This window comes from Antennarius striatus, chromosome 12 (assembly GCF_040054535.1).
Source record: "Antennarius striatus isolate MH-2024 chromosome 12, ASM4005453v1, whole genome shotgun sequence".
NCBI lineage: Eukaryota > Metazoa > Chordata > Actinopteri > Lophiiformes > Antennariidae > Antennarius > Antennarius striatus.
This window is the reverse complement of record NC_090787.1, coordinates 3562049-3586993: the sequence shown is the minus strand read 5'-3', so window position 1 is coordinate 3586993 and position 24945 is coordinate 3562049. Positions and strand designations below refer to the sequence as shown.

The 24945-nt window shown below is 44.4% G+C and overlaps 1 protein-coding gene across 4 annotated transcripts in view; it reads left to right on the top strand.

The window, feature by feature from the left end:
* The window catches only part of man1a2 (mannosidase, alpha, class 1A, member 2), a 50178-nt gene that overhangs the window by 6217 nt on the left and 19016 nt on the right, over window positions 1–24945 (top strand). For 3 of the 4 annotated variants that reach the window (XM_068329756.1, XM_068329755.1, XM_068329757.1), the window contains exons 3-5: window positions 3665–3926; window positions 13066–13162; window positions 21662–21780. In XM_068329756.1, coding sequence (XP_068185857.1) covers window positions 3665–3926; window positions 13066–13162; window positions 21662–21780 — 478 coding nt within the window. Of the gene's footprint in view, window positions 1–3664; window positions 3927–11771; window positions 11877–13065; window positions 13163–21661; window positions 21781–24945 lie in introns of those variants that run through there. The other variant, XM_068329758.1, reaches the window with a different exon arrangement.

Sequence of the window (24945 nt, the reverse complement as noted above, 5' to 3'; positions counted from 1 at the left end):
ATCAAGGAAGGAAGGATGGATTCTGTGTTAGCGTACGCGTTAGACACAGGTACAGAGAACAAGGACGTCTGTGTTGTGGAGTGCAAAACATGCTAATGATGCTGGTAAACAGGAAGGAACAAAGGATGTAAGAGTGATAAAAAGATGGAAACAAACGTAAGAAGTGTATTTGAGAGGAAGGTGTGTGTGTTTTTCACTCCGGGGTTGTTACAGCAGAGATAAATCGGATGCTGTTCCATAACTACAGTAAAGGATGTGAACATGGCCTTCCATGTCCATTCATGTTGAATCCAACTGTCTCCTCTGGTCAGATGCTTTGCCCTCAATTTTGAGAGTCTGATTAGAGCTCAGCGCTCAAATCTTTATAACAGTGACATTAATGCATCCTTAGAAATATTAAGCATGACTGAAAACAGCCTCTGTAATTACTATAGTTAGTTGTTACCTAAAAAGTTATGCGCAGCTTTCCATCATTTAAAAGTTAATGTCGTTTAGAGCAGCCGGTGAAAGGCGGTTTCTGCTCCATAAAATCTAAATAGATCAATTTGAGAAGGAAAATAAGACTTTAAGATACCTTAACCATTGCATATGCAACAAAACCAATGAATAATGAGGATGAATAGAATCTAAAATTGATGAGTCGTTGCAAAACCGCTGATAATAAGTGTGTAAATGTTGTTTCCAACAGCAGAAGAGACGAGAACACACGTTCAGCTATTTATGAGATTTATGGGTTTATTTAGTCACCCAAAAACATTGCTCCTAACGCCACAGTCATTAGTTACACCACTTCAGTTTGAAGATGATGCTGTATTCAGCCTGAATTGATGACGTTTGAACCATTTGGTTATTGATCCGTCAGGCTGGACAGAGGAGCTCCCTGAACACTTTCCCTGCTCCGGAGTTTCGAGGGTTTGACGCCACACTCGCTGCTTGGCATGCTGTTTGGTGATGTAAAGCTAGCATGCAGCTGCTTGGCAAGTGAAACCCGTGAAGCTCGGGGTAATAATCCATGTTTCCTATGCATCTCTGTTGTCACGGTAACAGCAGATTTAATGCCCTCCACAGAAACTTGTTGGATCTTCTCCATATTTGTTCCTCCTGCAGATGGAGCGCAGCCACCTCCAGTCACTAATAGACAAGTCGTCTGGTTTTCTTGCATTAATGACTTGACTTCCTGTCGATGACGTCTATTTGTGTGTGTGTGTGTGTGTGTGTGTGTGTGTGTGTGTGTGTGTGTGTGTGTGTGTATGTGTATGTATGTGCTTGTTTCCATGGTGACCCCCTCCCCATCTGTTTGATACCCCACTGGGCAGTTGGGCGATTGTCTCCAGCTGCCAAGGGTTTTAGCGAGCAACAGATTTCATGATGCTGCCGAAGACAAGACTCCAGTGACAGGAATCAGGCTAGGATGGCTGCAGGAGTTTGGGGTGTGAGTTTGGAGAGATTACAAGATGGGAGTGGGAGTGGGCGGGGCTTGGACCCAATCCCAGTTCCTGTTTGTGACCTCGCCCTGCGCTTTCTGTAGTATCTGATCCCGCCTAGGTCTGTGGAGGCTGGATCTGTACGCACTTTGTCCTCAAGGACAACGAGCCCTCCATCCCATAAAGAAACTGAGTAGGAGGGCTAACGTTCACACACACACACACACACACAAGCCGCGTCATTAACTCGGCTGTGCGGCGTTCACAAATGTGCGACGCGTGAGCGTGAATTGTGTGTTCCAGAATATGTTTCCCACCAGTTCAGATCTGAAACACTGAGTTGTGATTTGAATATTCATGAGTCGTTTCCAGAGCGACATTGCGTAACTATGAAGTGTTTTATTTTGGTCTGAGTCGAACACACACACACACACACACACACACACACACACACACACACACACACACACACACACACACACACACACACACACACACACACACACACACACACACACACACACACACACACACACACTGTGGTGATAGGAATAGGAAATGGATGTACATTCTGTTCCATGGAGAAGAATCGGTATTAAACATCCGCCTCCTTCCTGTTTGTCTTTAGCTTTTTGTTTCTCCGTCTCACCGTCTTCGTGTTTCGGTCGTCGTTCTTCTTTTTCTTTTTTTGTCTTTTGTTTTTCATTCAGTTGAAATAAACTGTCACAACTCCTTTTACCCTGATCTGGTTATTTTTATAAGCCTTTATCGTCCAACCGAAGAGGCTGCGTTTTCAAAAATAGGTAATTTGTAATAAGATGAAATAATTCCTTCAGTGAATTAATTTAAACCACTAGAAAAAGGTATATTTCAGGGCGAGGTGGAGTTCAGTCGTGTTCACAACCAAAAACGGCTTCATGTTTCTGCAGGAGGCTACAAAACAAGAAGGAGCCAGGTTTTCTGTGCTTCTTCTCTTCAGTTCAGTCTAGCGACTTCAAAAAGCTCTCAACCCCCTGCCTCTGGGCGCGTGGGTTTCTGGCCTGTCTGCCTGGAGAGCAGCCTGCTTCCAACGCCCAGAGATCAGCTGAAACCAGAGCTGGAGCGAGCGCGAAGCTGCCTGCGGCGAGAGGGAAGAACCCAACCAGCAGAACTTTCAAGGAAAAGAAACCTTCCTCGTCGCGTTTCGCAGCTCGAAAATCACACTTCTGAAGGTAGAAGTTACAGCTGTGACAAACTCTGGCGAGTCTACTCAACCCCCCCGATTGCGTAGATGTCACCACCGGAGATCCAGGCTGGTGTGTGAACATCATTGTTTTCTGGCGGAAAAAGGAACAAAAATAACAGGAAATGATCGTCTGTCTTCTTTTATTCTCGTGTTCTTCCCGTCTCTCTGTCGCGTTGATGCTCAGTGATATGGTCACATTCATCCCCCCTCTCCCGTGGATCTGTACTGCAAAGGACACGACCTTACGCATCTAATGATAGTTTGTCCGTTGATGTTACCATTCTCACGTCACGCGGCGGTAGAAATCTGTCTTATTCCCTCCAGGGAGCCGCCGGCTTTGGTTTATTTGGCAGCATTTTGTGAAACAGGCGCAGCGTCGCAGATGGTTTAAAGATTTTCTCCTATCAATAACAACCGAAAAGCGTTTGAGTGTCTCCGTCCTCCGCTCACCTTTGCTTCAGCTTCCCGCCGTGCGCGATCCTCATCACTGACCTACTTCCTAGTGGGGGAGAGTCGTGTCAACGCCCCCGGGGCTTTGAGACTCAATGTGATACCCAAGATGTTTCTTATTTCTGGCTGCGGCTGCTTCCTCCCGTCCACACCTGTCCTGTTTCCTGGAGCGCACGTAACCACAGAGGTGGGAGGGGCTTGTCTTTTGCATCATGATGTGAATTTTGGGGTGAGAGACTTTTTCCAGCAGCTGTTTAGTGTACTTATTTGTTAATCATATTTGCGCCAACATCACGATCATATTCATTTGTTAAATGAAACGTGCGGGCCTCCTGAGGAAAACGATGACATGTGACCTTTTCCTGTTTTAATGTGCAGCAGCGTCTTTCACACACATTTTTCAGAATGTTCGTCTTCATGATTTCAGAAAGAAAACCCTAAACTCACCTTATTTCTGTCTAAATAACGCCTTGAGTGTCACTCGTGTGACGACGAGTGAATGCTAATGATGTTCCAAACACATGGACTGGGTCTTACCCCCTGCTTTTTCCCTACCTCCTAACAGGGAGGAGGAAGAGAGCCTGCGGGACAAAATTCGGGCGGACCATGAGCGAGCGCTGCAGGAGGCCAAGGAGAAGCTGAGAAAGTCACGCGACGAGCTGCAGGCCGAAATCCAGACGGAGAAGAACAAAGTCCTAGAGGACCTGAAAAAGAAGGAAGCGGGGCCAAAACCCCTGCCGCCGGTCCCCATGCCCAAAGTGGTGGGCGTCAGCGACGGTGAGCCGCCAGAGCCCGACGCCAAGGAGAAACGGGACAAGATCAGAGAGGTACGTCACAGTTTCACCCTCCTTGATCCCTAAATTCGGACTCCATCCATCTCCATCATTGAACTTTGTGAATTCTGTGGCCCAGGCCAGTTTGAGCTCAGCCAAACTGTAAGTCTGGACCCATTTCAATGTCTGTCTGGGCGCCAGCTTTTATTGAAGGCCACAGACGGACAGCGTCTGTGCAGAATGCAGATGGTGCCATCAGGTCGGCGTTTCATGGACGCCGAGCCGATGCCAACCCGTCTCCTCCTTTCTGCTCCCCCTTCCTTCAAGTTCTCCCGCATAATTACCTCATATCCTCTCTGTTGAAGCAGCACTTAGAGTCGGAACACTTGCATTCACTCCAAACCTGTCTTTGTTTCTAAATGCCCCTTTTGTTCCTGTCATAATTACCATTGAGAAAGAATGCCAAGCGCTTGCCAAATGAACAGGAAGAACAGCAGCTGCATGGGCAGCGGCACGCTCCTATTCTCCTGATTCGCTGTTTCCAGGGAGAAATGGTGAAGGCACACCGCGGCAGGATTGCGAGTAAAACACCAGAGGTTTTGTTTTTAGTCTGCACATCCAGGAAGAATCATCAGCACCAACCTTCAGCAATCCTGTTGCTGCGCACCGTCTCCTGGACTTAAATCATCTCGTTTCATTTACTGTATTTTTCTCACTATAAGGCGGAAAGTAGATGCATAACACCACCACAGCCACTACAGTAGTTTCTATTCTGTGTCTTATAATGCGGTAGGCCCTATTTTGGTGAAAACTGTTTTAAAATAGGCCGTTCATTGAAGGTGAGCCTTATAATCCAGTGTGCCTTATAATCCAGTGGACTTTATATATGAATTTTTTTTTTAGAATAGGCCAGTTATTGAGGGTGCGCATTATAATCCAGTGCGCCTCATAGTGCAGAAAATACTCTATTCCTACATGTTTTTTTCCCTAGTTGTGAAACAGTCCTACAGTCACTAAGTAACAACACTGAAAACATCTCCTCTCACCTGCTTCAAATTTAGAATTCAAGGTGGGCGTAGCCAGGGAATAATAGATTACACAACGGTTGATTCTGTCTTCATTTGATGGCAAACTGAAGCCCGTTTCTGGAATCACGTCACGGTAACTGCAGTTCGACGAGGAGATAAAATGTCGTTTGGTTTCTCAGATACAGAATAACTATCAGAGGATATTGGTTCTTCCGCAACTTTTAAATGTCTCCCGTGATGTGATTGTCAGGAACTGATGGGTACTTCAGCTTCACCACTCGGCCTCTCCGGCCTTCTAGAAATAGAAATAAGCCTCATTTTTATGCCTGCCGAATCCATAGTACATTAACAGTACTGCACAGGAAGGCTCCTTTTCCACCGCGTCCATTAGCTCCGACCTCCACACTCTTTTACTCCTCTGCTAATTACAGAATCTGGACATTAGCAGCCATTAAGCTTTTGTCTGGAGATGGAAAAAAGCTTGGGGGCAATAAAAGAAAAGGAAAAGGAATAAATGACTATTAACTGTTCCTGCTACTATTCAGCTGTCACGTCATGAGCGATTGTTAGCCCAGAGCCGGTTGCAGGTTAATGGTCCGCGACCCAACAGCAGGCAGCGTTCACGTTCAATAAAGTGTGTTTATCAGCTGTTGTGGGAAAAAAACAAAAAAAACAAGCTGAAGTTAGATTTGATTTGACCAAAAAACGATGAACGGTGACGATGTCTCTCTGGTTTCCAGATTGATTTTTAATGAATTCTTTTATTTGCCTTGATAAGTCCCCATTCTTCACGTGGGATCTGCTAATGTTCTCGCTTCAGGGTGAATTAAATTACATGTTAGATGTCTTGATTACTGTGGTCAACACACCGGAGAGCGTTTTACAAACTACAGGATATCAGCGATGTCGTTGTTAACCTTGTTGTTTTTCCTCACCGCAAACATTAATTGAGGGAGTTTATGTTTTTCTAATGTGCCTTTAAACAAAGATGTAGTATTTTTATTAGTGGATTATATTTCATTCAGACTCCTAATAACTGCTGGCTGCTGTTATCAGAAGCTCGTCGAGCAAATCGAGTCCAAAAGCAGCGATGGGGGTCGGGCCTAGAATACTCTTAATAAATGAGAAAATCTATTCCATGCATGTATACACACACACACACACACACACACACACACACACACACACACACACACACACACACACACACACACACACACACACACACACACACATTCTCAGCGTTGTTTTCTCAGAGCTTTGCAGCTGAGTCCACACGGATCGCAGCGGGTCGTCATCAGTTCCTCCCACATATCCTGTGTTTATAACACCGAAGGTCACTGATAAACAGATTCACAGGCTCACAATGAGATCACGCGCTCATTCCCGCTCCTCACGTCAAGCGCGTCTCAACAGTTTTCAGGTGAAACACGTCGGATCGCCCCATACTTCCCTTTAAAGGTGATTTTTGTTTTCCTGCAGCTGCTTAATGCCACCGCCGTTAAATTAACTGCGACAGAATCACCGGCAACACCTTTTAAAGGAAGCAGAAAAACAAGCGTTACTCTTCTAGTGAAATTTAAAAGCAGTCATCTCAAAATAAACCTTTCACACAAGCTATTAACTCCTCTTCTTTTCTGAATATATGTCACTGTTTGACTTACCGAGTCTGACGGCGTTGCTCTTTTGCCATTTTTTTTTTTTTTTTTCGGATGCACTCAGAGACGATCCTGGCAACAACCGGAGGAGAGGCGGTGGTTTTTTCTCTTTTTGATGCCCACAGAAATGAAAGCCCGGAGTTGTTTACCGCTCTGCTCCTCCGGTAGAGAGGAGATGGCTTTCATTGCCAACGCCGATTTGTTTTATCAAAAGTTAGATTCATCGCCGTACATCGCTTTAAAGACGTACGAAACAAAGGTGATTCTGTGCTGAGGTAAACAATCCGCACAACAAGAGTATAAACTGGAGGATATGTCATACTACTATCAGGTTGGGTCAGATTGTGTCCATTTTAAACGTCTTAAATGACCCATCAGGGTAAAGACTGACAGCTGTTAACTGGAAGTTTCCCCCTTAGAGAGGCTACAGATCCGGCTGCTGATGCTCACCAGTCTGTCACCCTGACTGTTTAGCGGTAAGCCGAGGGGTACGTATTTGCAATTGGCACTGGAGAAGCTCATGCATTTCTATTTCATTCAAAATTTAACCAAACCGATGAGAATTTAGTCGCTAAAGGTCAAAGTCCCGCGCTCATAAAACACAGTCTTCACCATAACTCAGAAATTAATGTCCCAATTATGAAAACTATTCACCTAATGTCAAGTAGAGGAAATGATGCAGTGATAACATTTTATGTCTGAAAGGTCGGGGTGTGTGTTTCACTGTGATGTAATAAGGGGATGCGTAAACACCTCTGGTCTTGAAGGCATAACTCAGGAACAGGAGGGGGGGCGGTGATCGTATCTCTGAATGGACGGCGCTGATCTCGCCCCCGCCGGTCTGTTGGGTCGACTATTAAATGATTCTTTTTCCATCAGGAGCTCACTGGGTTACGTTAAGCTCCGGGTGTTTGTGCCACAGTGAGAAGCTCTTATCAGCTCTACTCAGAGCACACCAGGCTTCTCTGTCAGCTGCAGCTTAATTGGGTTTTTGCCTTTTATTGCATTGTAGTTCGTCCGATTAGAATACAGTTAAGATAGTCCATCGATAGGAAACATCAGAATCAATACGCCCTGAACGGTTAACGATATGAAACATGCCTCACACAGCAGCCCTTAAAGAGACATCGAAGATTTCACAGAACTGTTAAATATCCCAGATGCATCCCTTCACCCCTCCCTCCATCAATCCCTCCCTCCATCCTTTCTCATGGCGGTCCTCTGCCGGCCCGGTACGTTCACTGAACGCCGGCGCCTTTCGTTTACATCGTGCCTTTGTTTGTAGCGCACTCGCCTCAGGGGTAGGGCACGGCTCGGCTTTCATCATTCCCTCGCTCTCCTTTCTCGGTAAATTTCCCACCTCTTGTTCTTTTTTCCCTCCTGTTTTTGTATGTTTAACACTTTACCTCCCACTCGTTCGCTCTTTCTCCAGCTCTATCTCTCTCTGGTTTTTACCTCGTTACTGCTTTCTGTTCATCACGCTTCCTTATCTCCCTCTTTGCCACAGCTTCCCTCCATCCACTCATCAAACCTTGCTAAAATCTCATCCACAAAAAGAGGTACATCCTACCGCCGTAACACAATGCACACGGGCTAGATAAGCTATTAGGGGTGGGGTTGTAAACGTTGGATCCACTCCTGGGCTGTTGTTGTTGTTGTTTATGTTTACTCCTTCTGAAAATGAGCTGCAGCTCAGATACACATCATTTTTCACGAGGCAATCTTGTAAAAGGATTGATGCGCCTCTTGCGAGCCTGGCTTTTGTTGCATGTGGTGGAGAGAAGACATCTGATATCCCATCCCCTCTTTGGAACAACGGAGGTGTTTCCATACATTATGTATGATTCCATATGTCGAGAGCATTCCCAGCTGCTGAATGCAGCTCTAAATACCGGCATTTACCCACACGCGAGTCAAACCTGTAATTTGGCGTGTATGCAGGACTGGAAATCAACACACGACATGGTTGAGATGCGGGTGATTTTGTGCAACGGCGGGCAAATTTGCTCAATCTATGCTGGGTAAATAAAAGTCGAGGAAAATGGTGATTCGTGACATCCTCTGAAGGAGATTGAATTGCAAATCCGCTTGTTTCATTCAGGCACTTTACTGCAGAGAAGGTAAATATATATATATACTGTATATGTGCAGTTACATGACTGGATATCGGAGATCTAAGGTGGGAATGAAACCCGGACTAACTGTCAAATATTATTAAATGATTTTATAGAGAAATGTAGAAAAACTAAGAAAGAAGATTCCCTAGGATTGGTTCATTTATATGCAGATGACAGCATGCTGATATCACATATCATGTCATCAATCTCAAAATACTTCACACAGTCCAGGTTCATACAGTGAAATGAAATGCAGGTGAAAAAATGTTTCCCTTGTGCGAACTGGTTTTTAGTTCTGCTGGGTTAACCGTCCCGCCTCTTCTGATCATTAAAGTAAATCGTTAAAGAAAACGCTGACATACGGCCGCGGCTCAAAGAAACCGTCAGGAGCGACGTGTCAAGGACACGCTTCCTGTCTTTCTTGGCAAGAAAATAATTTGCTCTGGCAGAAGGATGATTTATGGATACCTGCAGATTTGGGTGATGTCAGTGCCGATCTGAGCATCGCTCTTACGTGCATGCATCATGAATGAAGCTTTGAATATTAGATGTGTTGGATTAAATGCTAAGGCGACAAAATGATCAAATGAATATTTCTGAGCACACTGACGAAGACATGGAGGTGCTTTTTCGGTTCCATCCCATAGTTTTCTCAAAGTCCAAAACAGAGCAGCAGGGAAGCTAACAGAGGATAGCGTCCTCCCAGAACTCTCTCTGGCTTTCTTTAGATTTCACTAATAGATTTGTTAAATCAGACGTGTCCTTTTTGCTTGCTTCAGCTGGAAAGATCTCATCCTGACAGGAACGTTTCTTCTCTTTATCTTTTTCTTTCTCGTGAAACGTCTACCTGTCTAAGCACGAGCGCGAGTATTCGTGTTTGTTTTTTGTCTTGCATATCGTACATTAATCAAGGATGGCCCCCGCCTGACAGCTTTTGTCAAGTTAACCGTGCTTCGCTATACGAGAGATAAAGATGAAGAAACCTGCCTGCAAGGTCATCGTAGACCGCGAGCGGGCAGGCAGGCAGAAAGCGTTTTATGCTTTTAATGACCCTGACGTCTGGCACTTCAGAAATGGCTGCCAAATAGCAAGGTTGACTCATTTCACTTCCTCAGGGACACAACAGAAATAATGCACATGCTGGATTTTCTATATTATATGGTAGAAAGGAGAGGAAAACATGGGATTCAGAGGTGTTTTTTTTGTAATCATTTGCAGATTTAAGCACTTAAATCCTCAGAATGTACTGACTTTAGAAACCAGGCGGTTATTCCATTGACTGAACTCGTTGTTGAGAGCAATTTATTACAGTTAACCTGTAACAATTAAGTTCGTTCATTCATATCCCATTGAAGTGGTAATCTCAGCAGACGTTTAGTAATTTTGGATGACGCACGTCAACCATTTGATGTGTTTATAAAAGCAGAACTACTAACTTGTAACTATAAATAACCAAATAAAACACAAGAGGCTTTTTCCTTTGGTTGGAGCTCTGATCGTCTTCAAAGGGTCAGATGTAACTCAAAACATAACTCAATGTAATGTAAAATAAATGTAACTACTCTTTATGTTAAATAATTATGAATTTACTACTTATTCAAGTTACAAATAAAAAAAACAACAGAAAAAATATGTTTGCTTGTTCTACAATAGAATAAATACTTTTAATTTGTCAGATTATTTAACTCACAGAACTCCCATCAATCAAGGATCAAACTATCCAAGAGAAAAAAGAAAAATAGCATCAAACACAAGTTAGGACAATAACTTTGTTCAAAATGATTTTGTCAAAGTTAAATTACTGCATTGTTGGAAATGTAGTTTTTGGTCAAAGCAAACTTTTCCATATTTATTTTCAGACACTATGACTATTTATGCTCTCGCTAGCCACATAAAATGATGTGGCGGGCCACATCTGGCCCCCGGGCCTCGAGTTTGACACGTGTTGTAGATGGTGGATTCAAAGTCTGTAAGTTCCCTCCATTAAGCGTCATCGGTTGAAACAATACCAAAAGTAGCGACCTTCCTCTCGGCTGCAGGCTCGAAGGGCGTCGATGAATATTCCGCCGCCCTGTGGTTGTGTGTGCACACTGGAATCATGCATGTATGTGGCAGCGAATCGGATCGAGGGCATCTGAATCATGAGCCTGCAGGAAGGAGATGGCTGCCGTTAGAGGATGCACTCATTTCTAATTTTAGAATAATGCTGTGTTAAAATAATCATCTTTCTTATGTTTGACCTTGAGGGCGGCGCTAAGCATCAGCACATATTCTGCAGAGCAGCAGTGAAAACACGTGACCGACTCATTACGGCTTCATTCTGCCGGACTTTTAAATCAGTCTCCACTTTAGATTGCATTTGGAACTTTTTGAACCGCGGAAATGTGTTTTGGGTGGGCCGGCCAGAATAAGTTCTTTAAATGAGAAAATGCTTTTTGCCTTTCACATCAGAGCTGCAGCGTACTGTAGGCGCCGCTTTCCGCTCCACAGCCGGTCATTTGGGAGGGGGGGGGCAGTTTTTAATCTCCCTCAGACTCTGACCTTAATAACACAAGGCCACTGGTGGGCTGCCGGTTCTTTCCAAAGCAAGCTCAAGCATATAATGAGTTATTATTAATAAATTTACAGAGGCAGCATGGACTTGGTCACATAGAAATGGGAAGGGAAAGTGGGGGTGGGGGGGCATGGTTTATTTAAAATGTTTTATTGTCCACAGACAGGTAGACATATGACTGTGCTGCCAGCATTAGCATTGACGTCTTTGTTCAGATTGAATAAACAGATTAGCGTGGGGGTTATCATGCAGGTGTATGCATAGACCACAGATTATTACCATCAGGTATTATGGAATTTACTTAGAAGTCCTTTCAGGTCAGCAAAACCACATCTTTCACTGTATTTAAAAAAAATAATACAATAAAAGAGAGGTTTAGTGCATTAAAATGAATCGAATCCATCAAAGGAGAAAGCACACGATGGTAGGATAAAATAACCTAATAGAAACGCTGCGAAGGGAGGGAGGGGTGTGTTATTAAAAGCATGCATTAAAAAATATATATTAATGTGAAGGATTAAACCGGCCCATTGTCACAGTGACAGCCTGTGTTTGTCTGCCCACGTTACTCTGGGGAGGAGAATGGCTTCCGATCATCCTCCACCACAAGCTGCCGGTTTTCGTTACGCTCTGCAGATCCAGATGTGGTACGTCCCGGTGGGAACTAACTAAACCCAGACTAACCACCAGCTGATACCCGTGTGTGTGTGTGTGTGTGTGTGCTGTCATTACAGGATTTGCGTACTGTATTTGTTGCTTCTGCCGATGCACACTCCAATTCCTTGCATCTCCTGAGATGATACGGCGGAGGAAGACGTAGGAAGCGATCACACAATCCTGTAGCATAATGTTCAAATAAATAGTACTGTAAATAAATAAATGAGCTGTTTGTCAACAGCGGTCACCCCAGATATACAGGCCCACCAAGACCTGATGAGTCACCTCTCAGCGTAGATCATTGTTTCCACGAAGCAGCGCAGATTAATTCATAGTGGTAACCTTTGAATGTGTGGGTGGAGCATTAAATGAGAGAGATGGAGATCCTCACCTGGAACAAACACGTTTATTCCACATGTGTGGAACCGAGCGTAACTCAGGAGAGAGGAGCAAGATGGCCGATGGGCGTGAACGCACACACAGATGGAGCGTCGCCGTTAGAGACGTTCCACCAGAGCGCATCGCAAATGAAATGTGACCCCAGTGCCTGACGAGGTGGTTTCCTGGCAGGCAGGTGGAGCAGCTTTTTAGAGAGGGATCCATCAGCAGCAGCAAATTTAAAAAAAAAAGAATCTGACTGTTGTAACGTGGCTAGTAAAAAAAATGATGAGTGTAATCAGGAGGCTAAGCGTGTGACGCTGCATCAGCGACATCTAAATCATTATCAGAAAGGTCGTGTCGGAAGCTGACGGTGCGTAGATACAGACGAGCTGATGGGCAGATAGGGCCGACAGACAGGATGGAGAACAGACAGACAGACAGGCGGCGTTCCTGTCAGCCGCTGTCGACGCCTCTAAAGGAAAGATGAAGATGAGGAAGAGTAGGTGTCAAACTGAAAGAGTGTCAGTGCTTCAGAAAAGCCTGGCACTTTCTCTCCTCTGTTGGCTCCGGAGTCATTTTGGCTGTCAGCATCAGTCTGAGCTCATCCTCATCCTCATCCTCTCTTCCTGCCTCCTCCTCCTCCAATAGAATCTCCTTTTATTCAGCGTTCAGATGTTTGAACACATTCAACATTTGGACGCGCTAACATCATGTGACTCGACTGAGTGTTTGGATTCTTGGCGCCGTCGCCGTGACAATTGTCGTCCTAAAACACGTCCCATTCTCTTTGTCGTTCAGATGATGAAGCACGCCTGGGACAGCTACAGGCAGTACGGCTGGGGTCACAACGAGCTCAAGCCCCTCGCCAAGAAAGGCCATTCCACAAATATCTTCGGTAAGACACACACACACACACACACACACACACACACACACACACACACACACACACACACACGCATGAGATGTATCCACACACGGTTCCTCCAGCAGGAAGCGTAACACTTTGTGAAGTGTTAGCGAATAGAACACCAGTAGAGAGGAATCTCCATTCAGACGTGAGCTACATTCATTCAGCGCCTGTGTCCCGGGCTCTGGTCCCTCACAGTGTATGAAGACACCGGCGCAGCTTTTTGTTTTATCTGGGGTATTTTTTCTTAAATGGACCTGCATCTCATGTCTGCAACTTCCTGTGATCAAAGTAATCACGTTCTCAGGTTCAGCCTGAACAAATCTGCATCCTGCTGAGCTGCTGTGTGCTGAGCAGAACCTCAGACGGACAGATGAGTCAGTTTTGGTCCAGTTCCAGGAAGTTTCAGCCCAGTTTTACCTTGTCGGTCTTTGTGTTGGTTTTTATGCTGTTTTCGTTTGTTTGTTTGTAAAGTTATTACAAATCCTGCTCAGTGGATAATGGATTATTTGCCGACGGGAGATTACCTCTTCACTTTTAATTCTATCAAATCGTCATGTGTCACATCATCAGGTAGTGGATAGCGTGTCTTCTTCTGTGGTCCCAGCTTTATAAGGATACACTTAATAAATGTTTGTAGTGACTCATCGCTCAGGAGCTGCAGACATCGTGTGAGGCCTTTTTCACTTCCCGTGTCTTGTTTTTCTGCTCACCTTTTGTCGTTATTTATTCGTTTTCAAAGAGTTATTTTAACTTTTAAATATTGAATAATGTTGATGCTTGGATAAAATCCAAAATCCCAATTAGGTTTCTGTTTGGATTCAGTCGTGTGAAAAACGTTGATCTTTCGTCTGAGTCATGTCTTTGCTGTTTGACTTGTGTTTTCATTGGTTTTTTTTTCCCTTCTGTGTTTGTGCCTTTGCTTGTTGGATATGTGTGTGTTTGTGTGTGAGGATGCACGCTTACGAGGCTTTTTTTTTGTGTCAAATTGAAATGTTCTGTCTGGCAAATTGGCCCGCGGCGCCTCTGTTATTTTATGAGCTGCTTCTAAATGGCGTATAGATGCTGCTTGTGCGTGTTTCCATTCGCTGGTGTTTTTGTGCGGCTGTCTGTTCATCTGACGCCTGTCTTTTGTGTTATTGTGTGTTTTCTTCTGCAATCTGTGTATCTGCAGGTTATTAGTCACAGGGTGGCCACACAAGGCAAAGACTCCGCCCTCACACTCATCACAAAACACACTTCCATTATTGATGAGGCGTGTCACGTCCTCCTACGGAATTGGCTGTATTGACTGTGTGTGTGTCTGTGTGTTTGTGTGTATCCAAAAAAATAATAGTGCAGAAAGGGAAAGCAATATATTGGAGAGTTAGCGGAGTTGTGTTGCTGTGTTGACAGCGTGTAATAAAGACACACACATGCAGGGAGATCCTGTTATTGGATGGACTTACTATGAAGAGGAGATAGTAATCACTATTTCATTTACAGTAAAGCTAAATCCTGTTTGACAGCTGGTCAATGTGACTTTAAATTATTAAGGATCATTTCGATTTGTGATTGTTGATTAGTCAGGGACTGAAGATGGGCCAGTCTTGTCCCATTTCAGACTGGAATCGACTGGGGGTTTTTTTGTATATAAGGATTTCCTGGCATGTTGAAACAGAAGGGATTCGCCCTACAGCTCATCCTCTTATTTTTCCAGGGGGGGTCAGAATGCCAACAACAAGAGCTGGACACTTGTTGTGGCACCACGCTGATAACCTTGAGTTCACTGCCTTGCCCTTTTCTCTGTCTTCTTCTCCTCTGTGGAGAACGAGTGGAGCTGCTGTTTAGTACCAATAAACATCGGGTGAAAAACTCGCGGCATCGTCAAGGAAACACGGTTCAGGCCCTGTTTAGAATCGTGACTGTTCAAGCAGTGTCTGCACAACACGCCGCCTCAAATGTAGAGGTGAAATACTAGCACAAGGTCGATCCAGGAAACCCAAATAACTGCTGTATTGTCATAGCGATATAATAATATAATGGAAAAGCCCCAGCAGGTGTATAAAACCTGGAAAAGAGGACATGATGGATCTCTTGATATGCCATTGGTGAATATTTATATAGACTTCCCTGTTCTGGTGCGGTTGGAGATTCTACCTCTGACAGGCATTTCTGGTCTTTTTAAACTTTATTGATTTTAGATAATCCCTGTTTAATCAGTACAGTCAGTGATGGCAGACCTAAATGTGTCTGTGGTCAAGTAATGGTACACGATGTCTGAGAACAGGAGCATTGTTGTTTTTACATTGTTGCATTTGTGCATGGGTTTTATTTGTGGTTTTTAATTAAGTCATTATAATGGATTTAATCTCTTACCCACAAGGGAATCCACTGGTGAGTCTCCTGCCTGAATAACCGCTTTATTCCTGCCTTTGAAATCTGAGTTTAATCCAGACGTATTCGTCCAGAATGTGTGGCGTCTCAGCCACTTGGTAGTTTGATATTGTCCTAGTAAACGATAGCAGAAACCTCCTCAGGCGTGTTCTTGCCACCGACCTCTGCGGAGCGCTGACACCTGCTTCCTCATTACGAGATTGCTTTGGTTGTCGGCGCCACTCGTGGCCCACGGAGATGATATGTCAGCTTAAACTGTGTTTCAGGTCATGCCCACATCTTCAACCGCGGCTCTGCTACTGATTGGCTTTTTCAGGGATGCGACCGAGCAACGTAAAAGTGCTGCTAGCTTCCTTTTGAGCTTTACCGTCTGGTTTTTATAGAATTTACCTCCTTCTGATCACCAACTTGTTGCACCTCTGATCAAGGGTGGCAGCTCAACATGGATTTTTTTGGCTAGCATAATGCCTCATCCGTAATCCCATAAAACCACAGTAGTGAATCAAATGGTGCTTTGATTTCCCACTTCTCTAATCAATAGACACTGAGGAGTGTAATCTTCTGCGGAGCTGTTCGTTATTGGTTCCTTCTGGGACTATCTCTGCAGGGATGCAGTGATAACCATGAAGTCAGAAGCTTCCACATCTATCTACATGATTACATCCCAGGGCAAAACAAGACATTGAATCCAGTAGCATCACCATGGCAATGCACCCCTACTCGAAAGTCAATAAAACAACAATTACATTCACGGCGTACGTAATTCTGGAGTCATATTATCCCCAATTCAGGGTCTGAATTTGCTGCCTTTTAACGCTAACAGGCCTAATATTTCAGACCATGTTCTGAAGGCGAGTGAATATCCAATATGCACTTGGCTGAGAAGGGAGGTGTCGCATGGGTAGAGTCGATTTATTTAATTCCTGAGAAAATGAGGGAGTGAGAAAAGTGAAAGAAGTACAAAGTGAGAGAACAAATTTAGACGCTGCAAATTCATTTGTATGTGTTAAAAGTCTCCAGATCAGATATATCAAGTCAGATTGGAATTCGGTGCTCAGTGCTGTCAGGACGGACTGTTTGCTTGACTTAAAGACGGGCGTCCTGTATTTACTTTTATGTTATGATAGCAGCTGAATGCTTTTATCCAGGGGTTTCAAACTCATTTTCACCGAGGGTCACATCAGCATAACGGCTGTCCTCAAAGGGCCAGATGTAACTAATAAATGTAACTACATGTAATTCAATGTAATGTAAAATATATTAACTACCGGTACGCCTTATTGTTAAATAACTCTCCTAAATAAATCTTTTTAATTTGTCAGGTTATTAAACCCACAGAACTCCATCAATCACGGATCAAACTGTCCAAGTGAATAAAGAAAAATAACATCAAACACAAGTTAAGACATTACGTTTGTTCAAAACATTTATGTCAAAATGGGCTTCATTACTGCATTGTGGGAAATGTAGTTTTCAGTCAAAGCACACTTTTGAGCTATTTATACACTATGACCTTTTATGCTCTCAAGGGCCACATACTATACAATGATGTGGCGGGCCACATTTGGACCCGTGGGCCTTGATTTTGACACATATGCTTTAATCCACAGATTTTTAAAATATTTTGTATATACTAAGAAATCAATGACGTAAAAGAACAACATTAAACATGTTGTTTGTTGGTAAGGTCATTGTCCGCTAAGTCAACTTACCGAACCAGGAAGTGAGCTAACACATTACCCCAGAGGATGTTAAAGTAGAAAGCAAGTTGATCTCTACCGTCAGCTAATATTGCTATAGCCAGATAATGAGCTTTATTTAGGGATTACTTACTTATTTATTTTCTTTTTTTTCCCGGAGTCCAGTACGCCTCATTGATCTAAAGTCATGAGGATGGAATCCTCAGGTATTTGTTATAATAAAACTTTGAACCAATGAGAACTTTGAACGAGACAGCTCTTCAGACAAATTAGGCTCATATCATGTGAAACGTACGCACGAGTATTCAGTCGTTACTTAATATTTTATGTTGTCGGAGCCATGGAAGCGCTGTTCAGGCTCGATGTTCTATCGTCGGTGGTAATTGGTATCTCCACATTTGAATGTCAGCCTCCTACATTACTCCTGTTTTTTTAGACTTTGGTTTGCACATTAGCATTGCAAAAACGAGACGAGACTGGGGAGAGAGAGCTGAATCCTGCTCACAACAAGATGTCAGATTTCCTTCAGAAGTCTCGGCCCTCCCTCGCTCCCCGTGCTTCCTTTCAGATTAAACTTTGAGAGGGGCTGCTCATGCCAAATTGGACAGCAGGAAACAGGAGGATTTGTCTACCGCTGAGACCAGCGGGAACGCCCCTAAGCCCTTCAGACGGACTGGAACAATTTGGACGTTCCATGAGAAGCATTAGCTTGTATGTTCATACCCACAAGCTCTAGTCTGTTATTATCCTCCATAGATGTGACTAAATGATGAAAGAAAAGCTTGAATAATCATCACGTTGGGGGTAGTACCCACAGTGTACCTTTACATAAGTCTTTCTATTAATATTGATATAAGTATGACACGAGGGAACTGATGCCAGAGGAGAGCTGTGAAATTGAAGTTCCCCCGGTCGTTCGTCCTTCCCTGCTGTGGAACTTCAAGAAATGGGATGGACTGCATATTTTTTTAATGCCGTGCCCACCAGCTCAATAAATTCTCTTTCGAAATTCATCACTTCAAATATTTCCTGAGATACCAGTGTTGACTTGAAGTCTGCCGTTCCTCACACCAACCTGGACAGACCAACCACACGGTGCTCATTCAAAAGGATCTCACTTTTATAGCTTGTTCTTCTGCTCTTACTGTTACTTACTGTTACTGCTACTCTTACTTATTTCCTTTTTCCAAAACCGTAACCAATGATAAGAATCACCAAACTTATTGATCCCCGGAGGGATAACCTCAGCAGAGACAACTTTCTCATTCTCCCAAATAACGTTAATCATTTTGTATTTCTATTACCAATTCAGACCAGCTTTTGCCATCGTTCACTGGGTATTTTAATGTAAGTGGACCGGACACACCTAAGTTACCACAAATTAGACGTTTCAAAGGCGAGATTGCGTTGCGACATCGCACAAAAGGAAAGGAGAAGGCAATTACTTTCCCACTTACCACCTCAGAGCCCACGTATTCTCAGTCATAGCTAAGCAGGTGGATAATTTAGATGTCTTTTTTATTTTTCCCTTTTCACGACGACGTAAAGAGATGAAGAGTGTGATGATGTCAAGTTCTCCTTTTCTTGTTAGAGGAGAGTCTTACCTTGAAGCGATGAATGGTTCTGACTGTATAGTTCGTTTTGGCGTCCAGCCTGAAGGCGGGCATTTGGCGGGGGGGTTTAGGCAGAGAACTCGTGTTGGGTGGAAGGCCCAGCCCGACCGGTCACCTCCCTCTGATGCGGAACCAAGCAGATGTTTCAGTCTGGTGCCAAACAAGTTGGTAACAAGTTGTCTTGATTGCCCCGGAGGTCGGCTTTGTTTGTCTCTGTCCTCATTACAAAAAGGGCTGAGAGTGGACCTGGAGCGGCGAAGGAGAACAAGCTGGCTGGTATTCATGTAGCAGACTCTGATGGCGAATGGAACTACACCCAACGTGACAACGGTTAACGCAAACACTCAACCTAACACACAAAAAGACAACAGCTTGGCAATTTTCACTCGTCAGACAAAAGCTGTTTGTTCCTGTCAGGCTTTCTGTAAAATCCCAGGCAGATTTATGCCTTATGCTTCACTAACACTCCTATCAGCTCCTTCTATATGTTGTATCAACTTCAGGGATTTCTATCATCACCCAAAAACGTTTTGAAGTGTCGGTCGTCGTCTCGCTCGGTCATGATTCACCTTGAGTGTCGGTACGACGCGAGAACAGCAAGTAAACCATAAACATTAATAATAAAACCAGAAAAGCTATTTGTGGGGACGACATCCATCAGGCAGTGAATATTACTGTTGAGTGTTGAGTACTTCATCATCCCGCATGTCGTACGCCGTGTCGTCAGCTCTCTGTTAGCCCAGCGTTAGCATAACGACCTACCTAATGTTAATCAAGACCATCAGTTTTTATTTAAACTCTTATCCTTTTTCTAGACGAGCTCTTTATTCCAGCACCCTGCCAATTTTTTGGGCTTTCGAAATGCTCACACTGTCACGCGCACACGCACGCACGCAAATGGAAGCTCTCCATCATTTCCCACTCTCCCAGAGCTGACAGCTTACAAGACAGTAAGAGCGCAGATTGAATGACGACATCACATTTTCCTGCCTCGCGTGAATTCATGCCAGGCGTCTCTGAAACCTGTTGAGTCTAAGGGGTGTGTGAGACTCTGATCGGTGGAACGGAAGTCAGGTCGTGTCTGAGGGTTCTGTTGAGTGTCAATCAAAGGAGCATATTTGTCCATACGTTCAAGGACAAAGATTTGGAGTGAGTTATACAGCTTTTGTTTATGAGGGCTTGATCAGAACAGAGCAGGAAAGACCTGAAAAGATCGATGGAGCAAAGCGAGATGAAAAAGACAGATTGCTCAGGTGTGATCACAAGGTGATATTCAAACCTGAAAGTGAGCCGGTCTCCTGAGGGGGGGGGGGGGGGGGGGGGGAGATGCACCTCGCAGAGTCGAGAAACATGAATGGGCTGTAAAATCAAAATCTCTTTCTTGGCGGTTTATGCAGCGTAACTGGTAGAGAGACAGTAGGGAATGTTTTTTACCCCAAGGTAAAAGGGGCTGACGTCAGAGTCGACCTGCGACCATCGAAGACCGGTCAGCGTTTGTGACAAGATGTTGGTTCGGTTTTCGACACTTGACGACTAATAAAAGGAATTCCATTAATAGCATCTCCGTCTCCGGCATTTAGAAGAGAAAAGATGATTTTATTCTAGACAGTCTCACTGTTTTCTAAGTATGTCATAGAAACGGCGGCGATGACTCGCCGCGGTGTAAATAATAACGTCTCGCCGGAGAACTCTGATAGGCCTCTGTCTTTGCTTCAATGGTGTCATACGGCAGCGCCTGCCTGGAGCGTACCTGTAGGGGATGGAATTGACAGCAGAGTGGAGGATGGGGGCCCCTGGTTGTAGCAGAGGGTGTCTGCTCCACCAACAGTCAGGCCAATCTGTCAGGATCAGGCAGGCGGCCAGGGCATGGCGCTATCAGCCCTGCCTGCCGGCTGCAAGTGTATTTTTAGAGTGATTTAGAGGTTCCTGTCTATTGTGATAATAACACTGCAGCTCCTGCATGGAGCCAGACCCTCTTCCTAATGGAGTCGTAGATAAGAAGGGATGGTGGGAGACTCAGGAATTCCAGCAGCACACACCGTAGCGGATATGAAATTAGGAAGGATTAATAAGGGCTGCACCGCCAACTTGAAACCAAAATATACGGCGAGCACACGTGAGATGAACTGAAGTGAGCGCTGCGAGCAGCGGCTGAGGGAGTTCAAGATGGGAAGAGGAAGTCCTGGAACACAGTGGTGCATTGTTTTACATATTAATAAGAGGAGACATTAATACACCTGTTCTATGTCCCGCAAGTGGAAAGGATTATGCATTGTGCCGACATTTTTTTTAAACAAAATCAGACACCTGAAACACGTAAATTAACCATTGCATGAATTTTCCATATCATAGCAACCACAGCATCTCTGAGGCCGAGAAACTGCCTCCAGAGGTTTTGCCGACGCACCCTCAGCTGGGCGTCTTCAGAGCGGCGGCTGGCATTCTCAGCTGGGAAAGAACCGCCTCAGTGGACATCTGAGCTCTCGTCAGGATGGCAGAGCATGAGCAAAAAGACTGTTTCCCATTGTGAAACATACAGTAGGCTTCAGGGTTCTGCTGCAGTGCAGCGTTGAAGCTGCTGTCGCGTGTTATTGTGAGGAAATGACTGCCTTCTATTTTTATTGTTATGTAACATCCCAACTGCTCTGAAGTTGGGAATTGTAAGTTTCTTAGCAGAGGTAGAAGTAACACAAAAAACAGCCAATCAGTTCTCCGCCAATGATCCCAAAGTTGAAGTGTTGTTCTCGGGTAAATCTGTTCATCCATGACTTGTCCATATCTTGCGCCTCCTGCAGGTAATTCCCAGCTGGGGGCCACCATTGTGGACGCCCTGGACACGCTCTACATCATGGGTCTGCACGATGAGTTCAAGGATGGCCAGGAGTGGATCGAACAGAACCTGGACTTCAGTGTGGTGTGTACCAACCTTCCTTTTTGTTTCCTTTAAACCTTTAAAACTCGACCCGTCTTCGTCGTGTATCTTAATTTCTCATGGAGATGACACCTCCGATCCTGACCTGGCTCTGAGAAGTCAGTGAGAGGGAAATAATTTCTCAAGATTTAGATTCAACTGATGCACATTTTCTGACACGACTGTCAAAAGGTCAGAGAGTACCTCTCTTCCTTCTTCCCACTCTTCTGTTAACAACTTCCTGTCTCACCTCTTGTCCGTCATAGCTTCGGCTCCCCTCATTTATTTCTGTTTCAGTAACCAGATCCCTCTCTTTTGTGTTTCGCCTGTCATTCATTTCTGTCCGCCTTCTTTCCCCTGCCGCTGTTTTTTTTCCAGTGCTCTCTGCAACCTTTAATCATTCGTTCTTCATACTGTCTTCATTTTGTTCTCATTTCTTTGTTCCTAATTTGTCCGAGCGGTCACCCTTTCCTTCTGTTTTCTTTCATGACGTCTGAGTGTTCTCTTGACTCGACCGTCGTACGATTTTTAGATCTCTCCTCTTCCCTGTTTTTCCCCAGCATTCCTGTATCTTTTTTATTCCGTATGTCTCTCTTACCTTTTACCCATGATGATCAAGGTGTCTTCCTATTTTCAGCTCCCCCCCTTCTAGATTATTATTCTGTCCCTGCCTTCTAGTCTTTCTCCCTCCTTCCTTTCCTCTTTCCCTACTTGTCCGTCCTCTGAGCTTTCTATTGCCCATTCTGAGGCAATCTCAAGGCAGCTGGCTCGACCGAACATTCCGACACTCAGAGGACTAATAACCTCAGAGTCGCTCTGGTAGAACGGTAGGAAGAGAGATACAGGGAGGGAATTGTGGGTGGAGAACAGAAGAGAGAGATGGCTTGGCTTTTTAATGGAGAACGAGGGGAGAAGAAGACTTGGAAATGGGAAGATGTGAAGCATCAGGGATGGCGAGGGAGGACAGAAAATGGAAGAGGAGTCTGGATCGGTTACAGACTGAAGAGTTGGGGCTTTGGATGTCTAGACCGAGGCGGAGGAAGAAAAAGCTCAGCAGTGAAGACAGATTGCAGGAATGCAAATGAGCCGTGGAGATGGCAATGAGGAGGAACGAAAAGAGAGAAAGAAACACTGGGATGGACTGAGACCGCTCCAACAAGCAGATTGATTGATTCCACCAAAATCTGTCTCCTGATAAGTTTTGAACCCTTGGATTTTGTTTCTAAAGCAAAATTAGCTTCTGATTCTTTAATCTTTGAGGTTTTATTTGATAGTACAGTATTTTCTGTACTATAAGGCGCACTGGACTATATGGCGCACCTTCAATAAATGGCCTGTTTAAAACTTTTTTCATATATAAGGCGCACTGGATTATAAGGTACACTCTGGGTTTATGAGAAAATTAAAGGCTTTTAGGTGCGCCTTATAGTGCGGAAAATACTGTAATACACAAATCACCACAGATCATTTTATGTGCTTGAGAATGAATTGATTTAACAAGAGTTTTACTGTTTTGTAACATACAACAGGTTTGGTCTTAAAACCATTATAGATACTAAAATAAATCAACAAAAGGATGATTATCTGCTAAGAATTGCTGTGTTTTTGGAGTTTTAGCCATGCTTAGTCTAAAAATATGTGCATCATCTCTGTGTTACTTCCCCTTGGTGCAATAAGAGTCTCTGTGGAGCTCTACCATATTTAAAAACACATCCATAACGTCTCTCGTAGCAGGTTTAATCAGTCTGGGTCACATTCTGAGGTTTCTCTGTGTGGTTCCAGCACGGCTTTGAGATGGAGGACGGTAGAGTGGAAAATTAAATAAAGATAAAGTAAATGAAGATTTGATAGGAAAAGGCAGAAAACGGGGGACTGAAATGAATATGAGTGGAAAGGAGGAGATGAAGGGAGATATTTCAAACTTCAGCCGTTTGGTAGGATAAAAAAGTTAATTAAATTTAAATAGAAATAAACCTGTTTTCTCACACAGTGTCATCAAAAATACCTTCAGGAGCAGCTGCTGGAAGAAAAGTGGAACAAGGCTGGCGTTAATAAAAACTTGAATAAGTGTAATAACACTGACAGGAATAGGAGATAATTAGCAAAAAAAATAAGAGAAGTGTTTGAATAATAACAAGAGGCAGGAGGGAGAGGAGCCCTTTGGATATACAGGAGGGGAGAGATTAGAGCAGGGAGGAGGAGGAGGAGAAGCTCCCGTTAATGAGCCCGAGGAGGAGGGCGGCGTGTTTTTATTAACAACTTGGTTTAATGCTCTTATACGTTCAAACATTAGAATTTCAGTCTGAGGAAACATTCAGGAAAGGTTAATCTAGCTTAGGCTGGATTTCAGCCACAGTGGTTCTCAGGCTCGTAGGGAGATGGACTTCTCGAGCCTGCTGTGGCCCGGCCTCAAAATTGGCAGCAAAAGTGTTATCAAGCTCGCTTTTTTGTGAAAAATCTAAAATGTGTTCAACGGCCGCTGCCGTACCTCCAATCAGAGCGGAGAGGCAGGGGTGAGTGCTCAATCTGGGTTTCCATTCTGGAAAGGAAATGTTGCTCTTTGGAGTGAAACGTCCCCTCCCGAGTGTGTGCTCTGGAATCTTAGCTGATGCCAGACGGGTGTTTGGACTTAAATCGGTGCAGAAAAATGTGATTTGAAATCGTTTAAATCCATTCGACCAGGTAATAATCAGTGGTTGACATAACTCTGCCTGGTGTGAAGGTGAATATTGGAGTGCAGTTCAAGACCTGTCAAATTTATGGTCCTGTGTGTGTGTGTGTGTGTGTGTGTGTGTGTGTGTGTGTCCACCTCCTCATAGTTCAGCCACCCACCTGACACCACCAGCTCCTCCACTGAAGAATGATTAAATAGCTGCCGTGTCAGGTCGAGCCAGGCAGTGAGTCATTGTTGGAGTCTTCAGTGTCCTGTCGGGGGGGGGGGGTGAGGATGGGGGGGGGTCCATGCTGCAGCCCCAGTCTCCGATGATGGATGCGTGGGCGTGAAGTCTGCATCCGCTGCCAGGCTCAGAGGTCCACCAAATGAGTGGAAAGCGTTAACGGACACATTAATATATCTGGTTAAATTGACGATTCCATCGCCGACAAGGTGCCAGAGATGAGAAGATAGATCCGCACTCCCCAGTAAGCCAAGACTGGAAATAATTATAA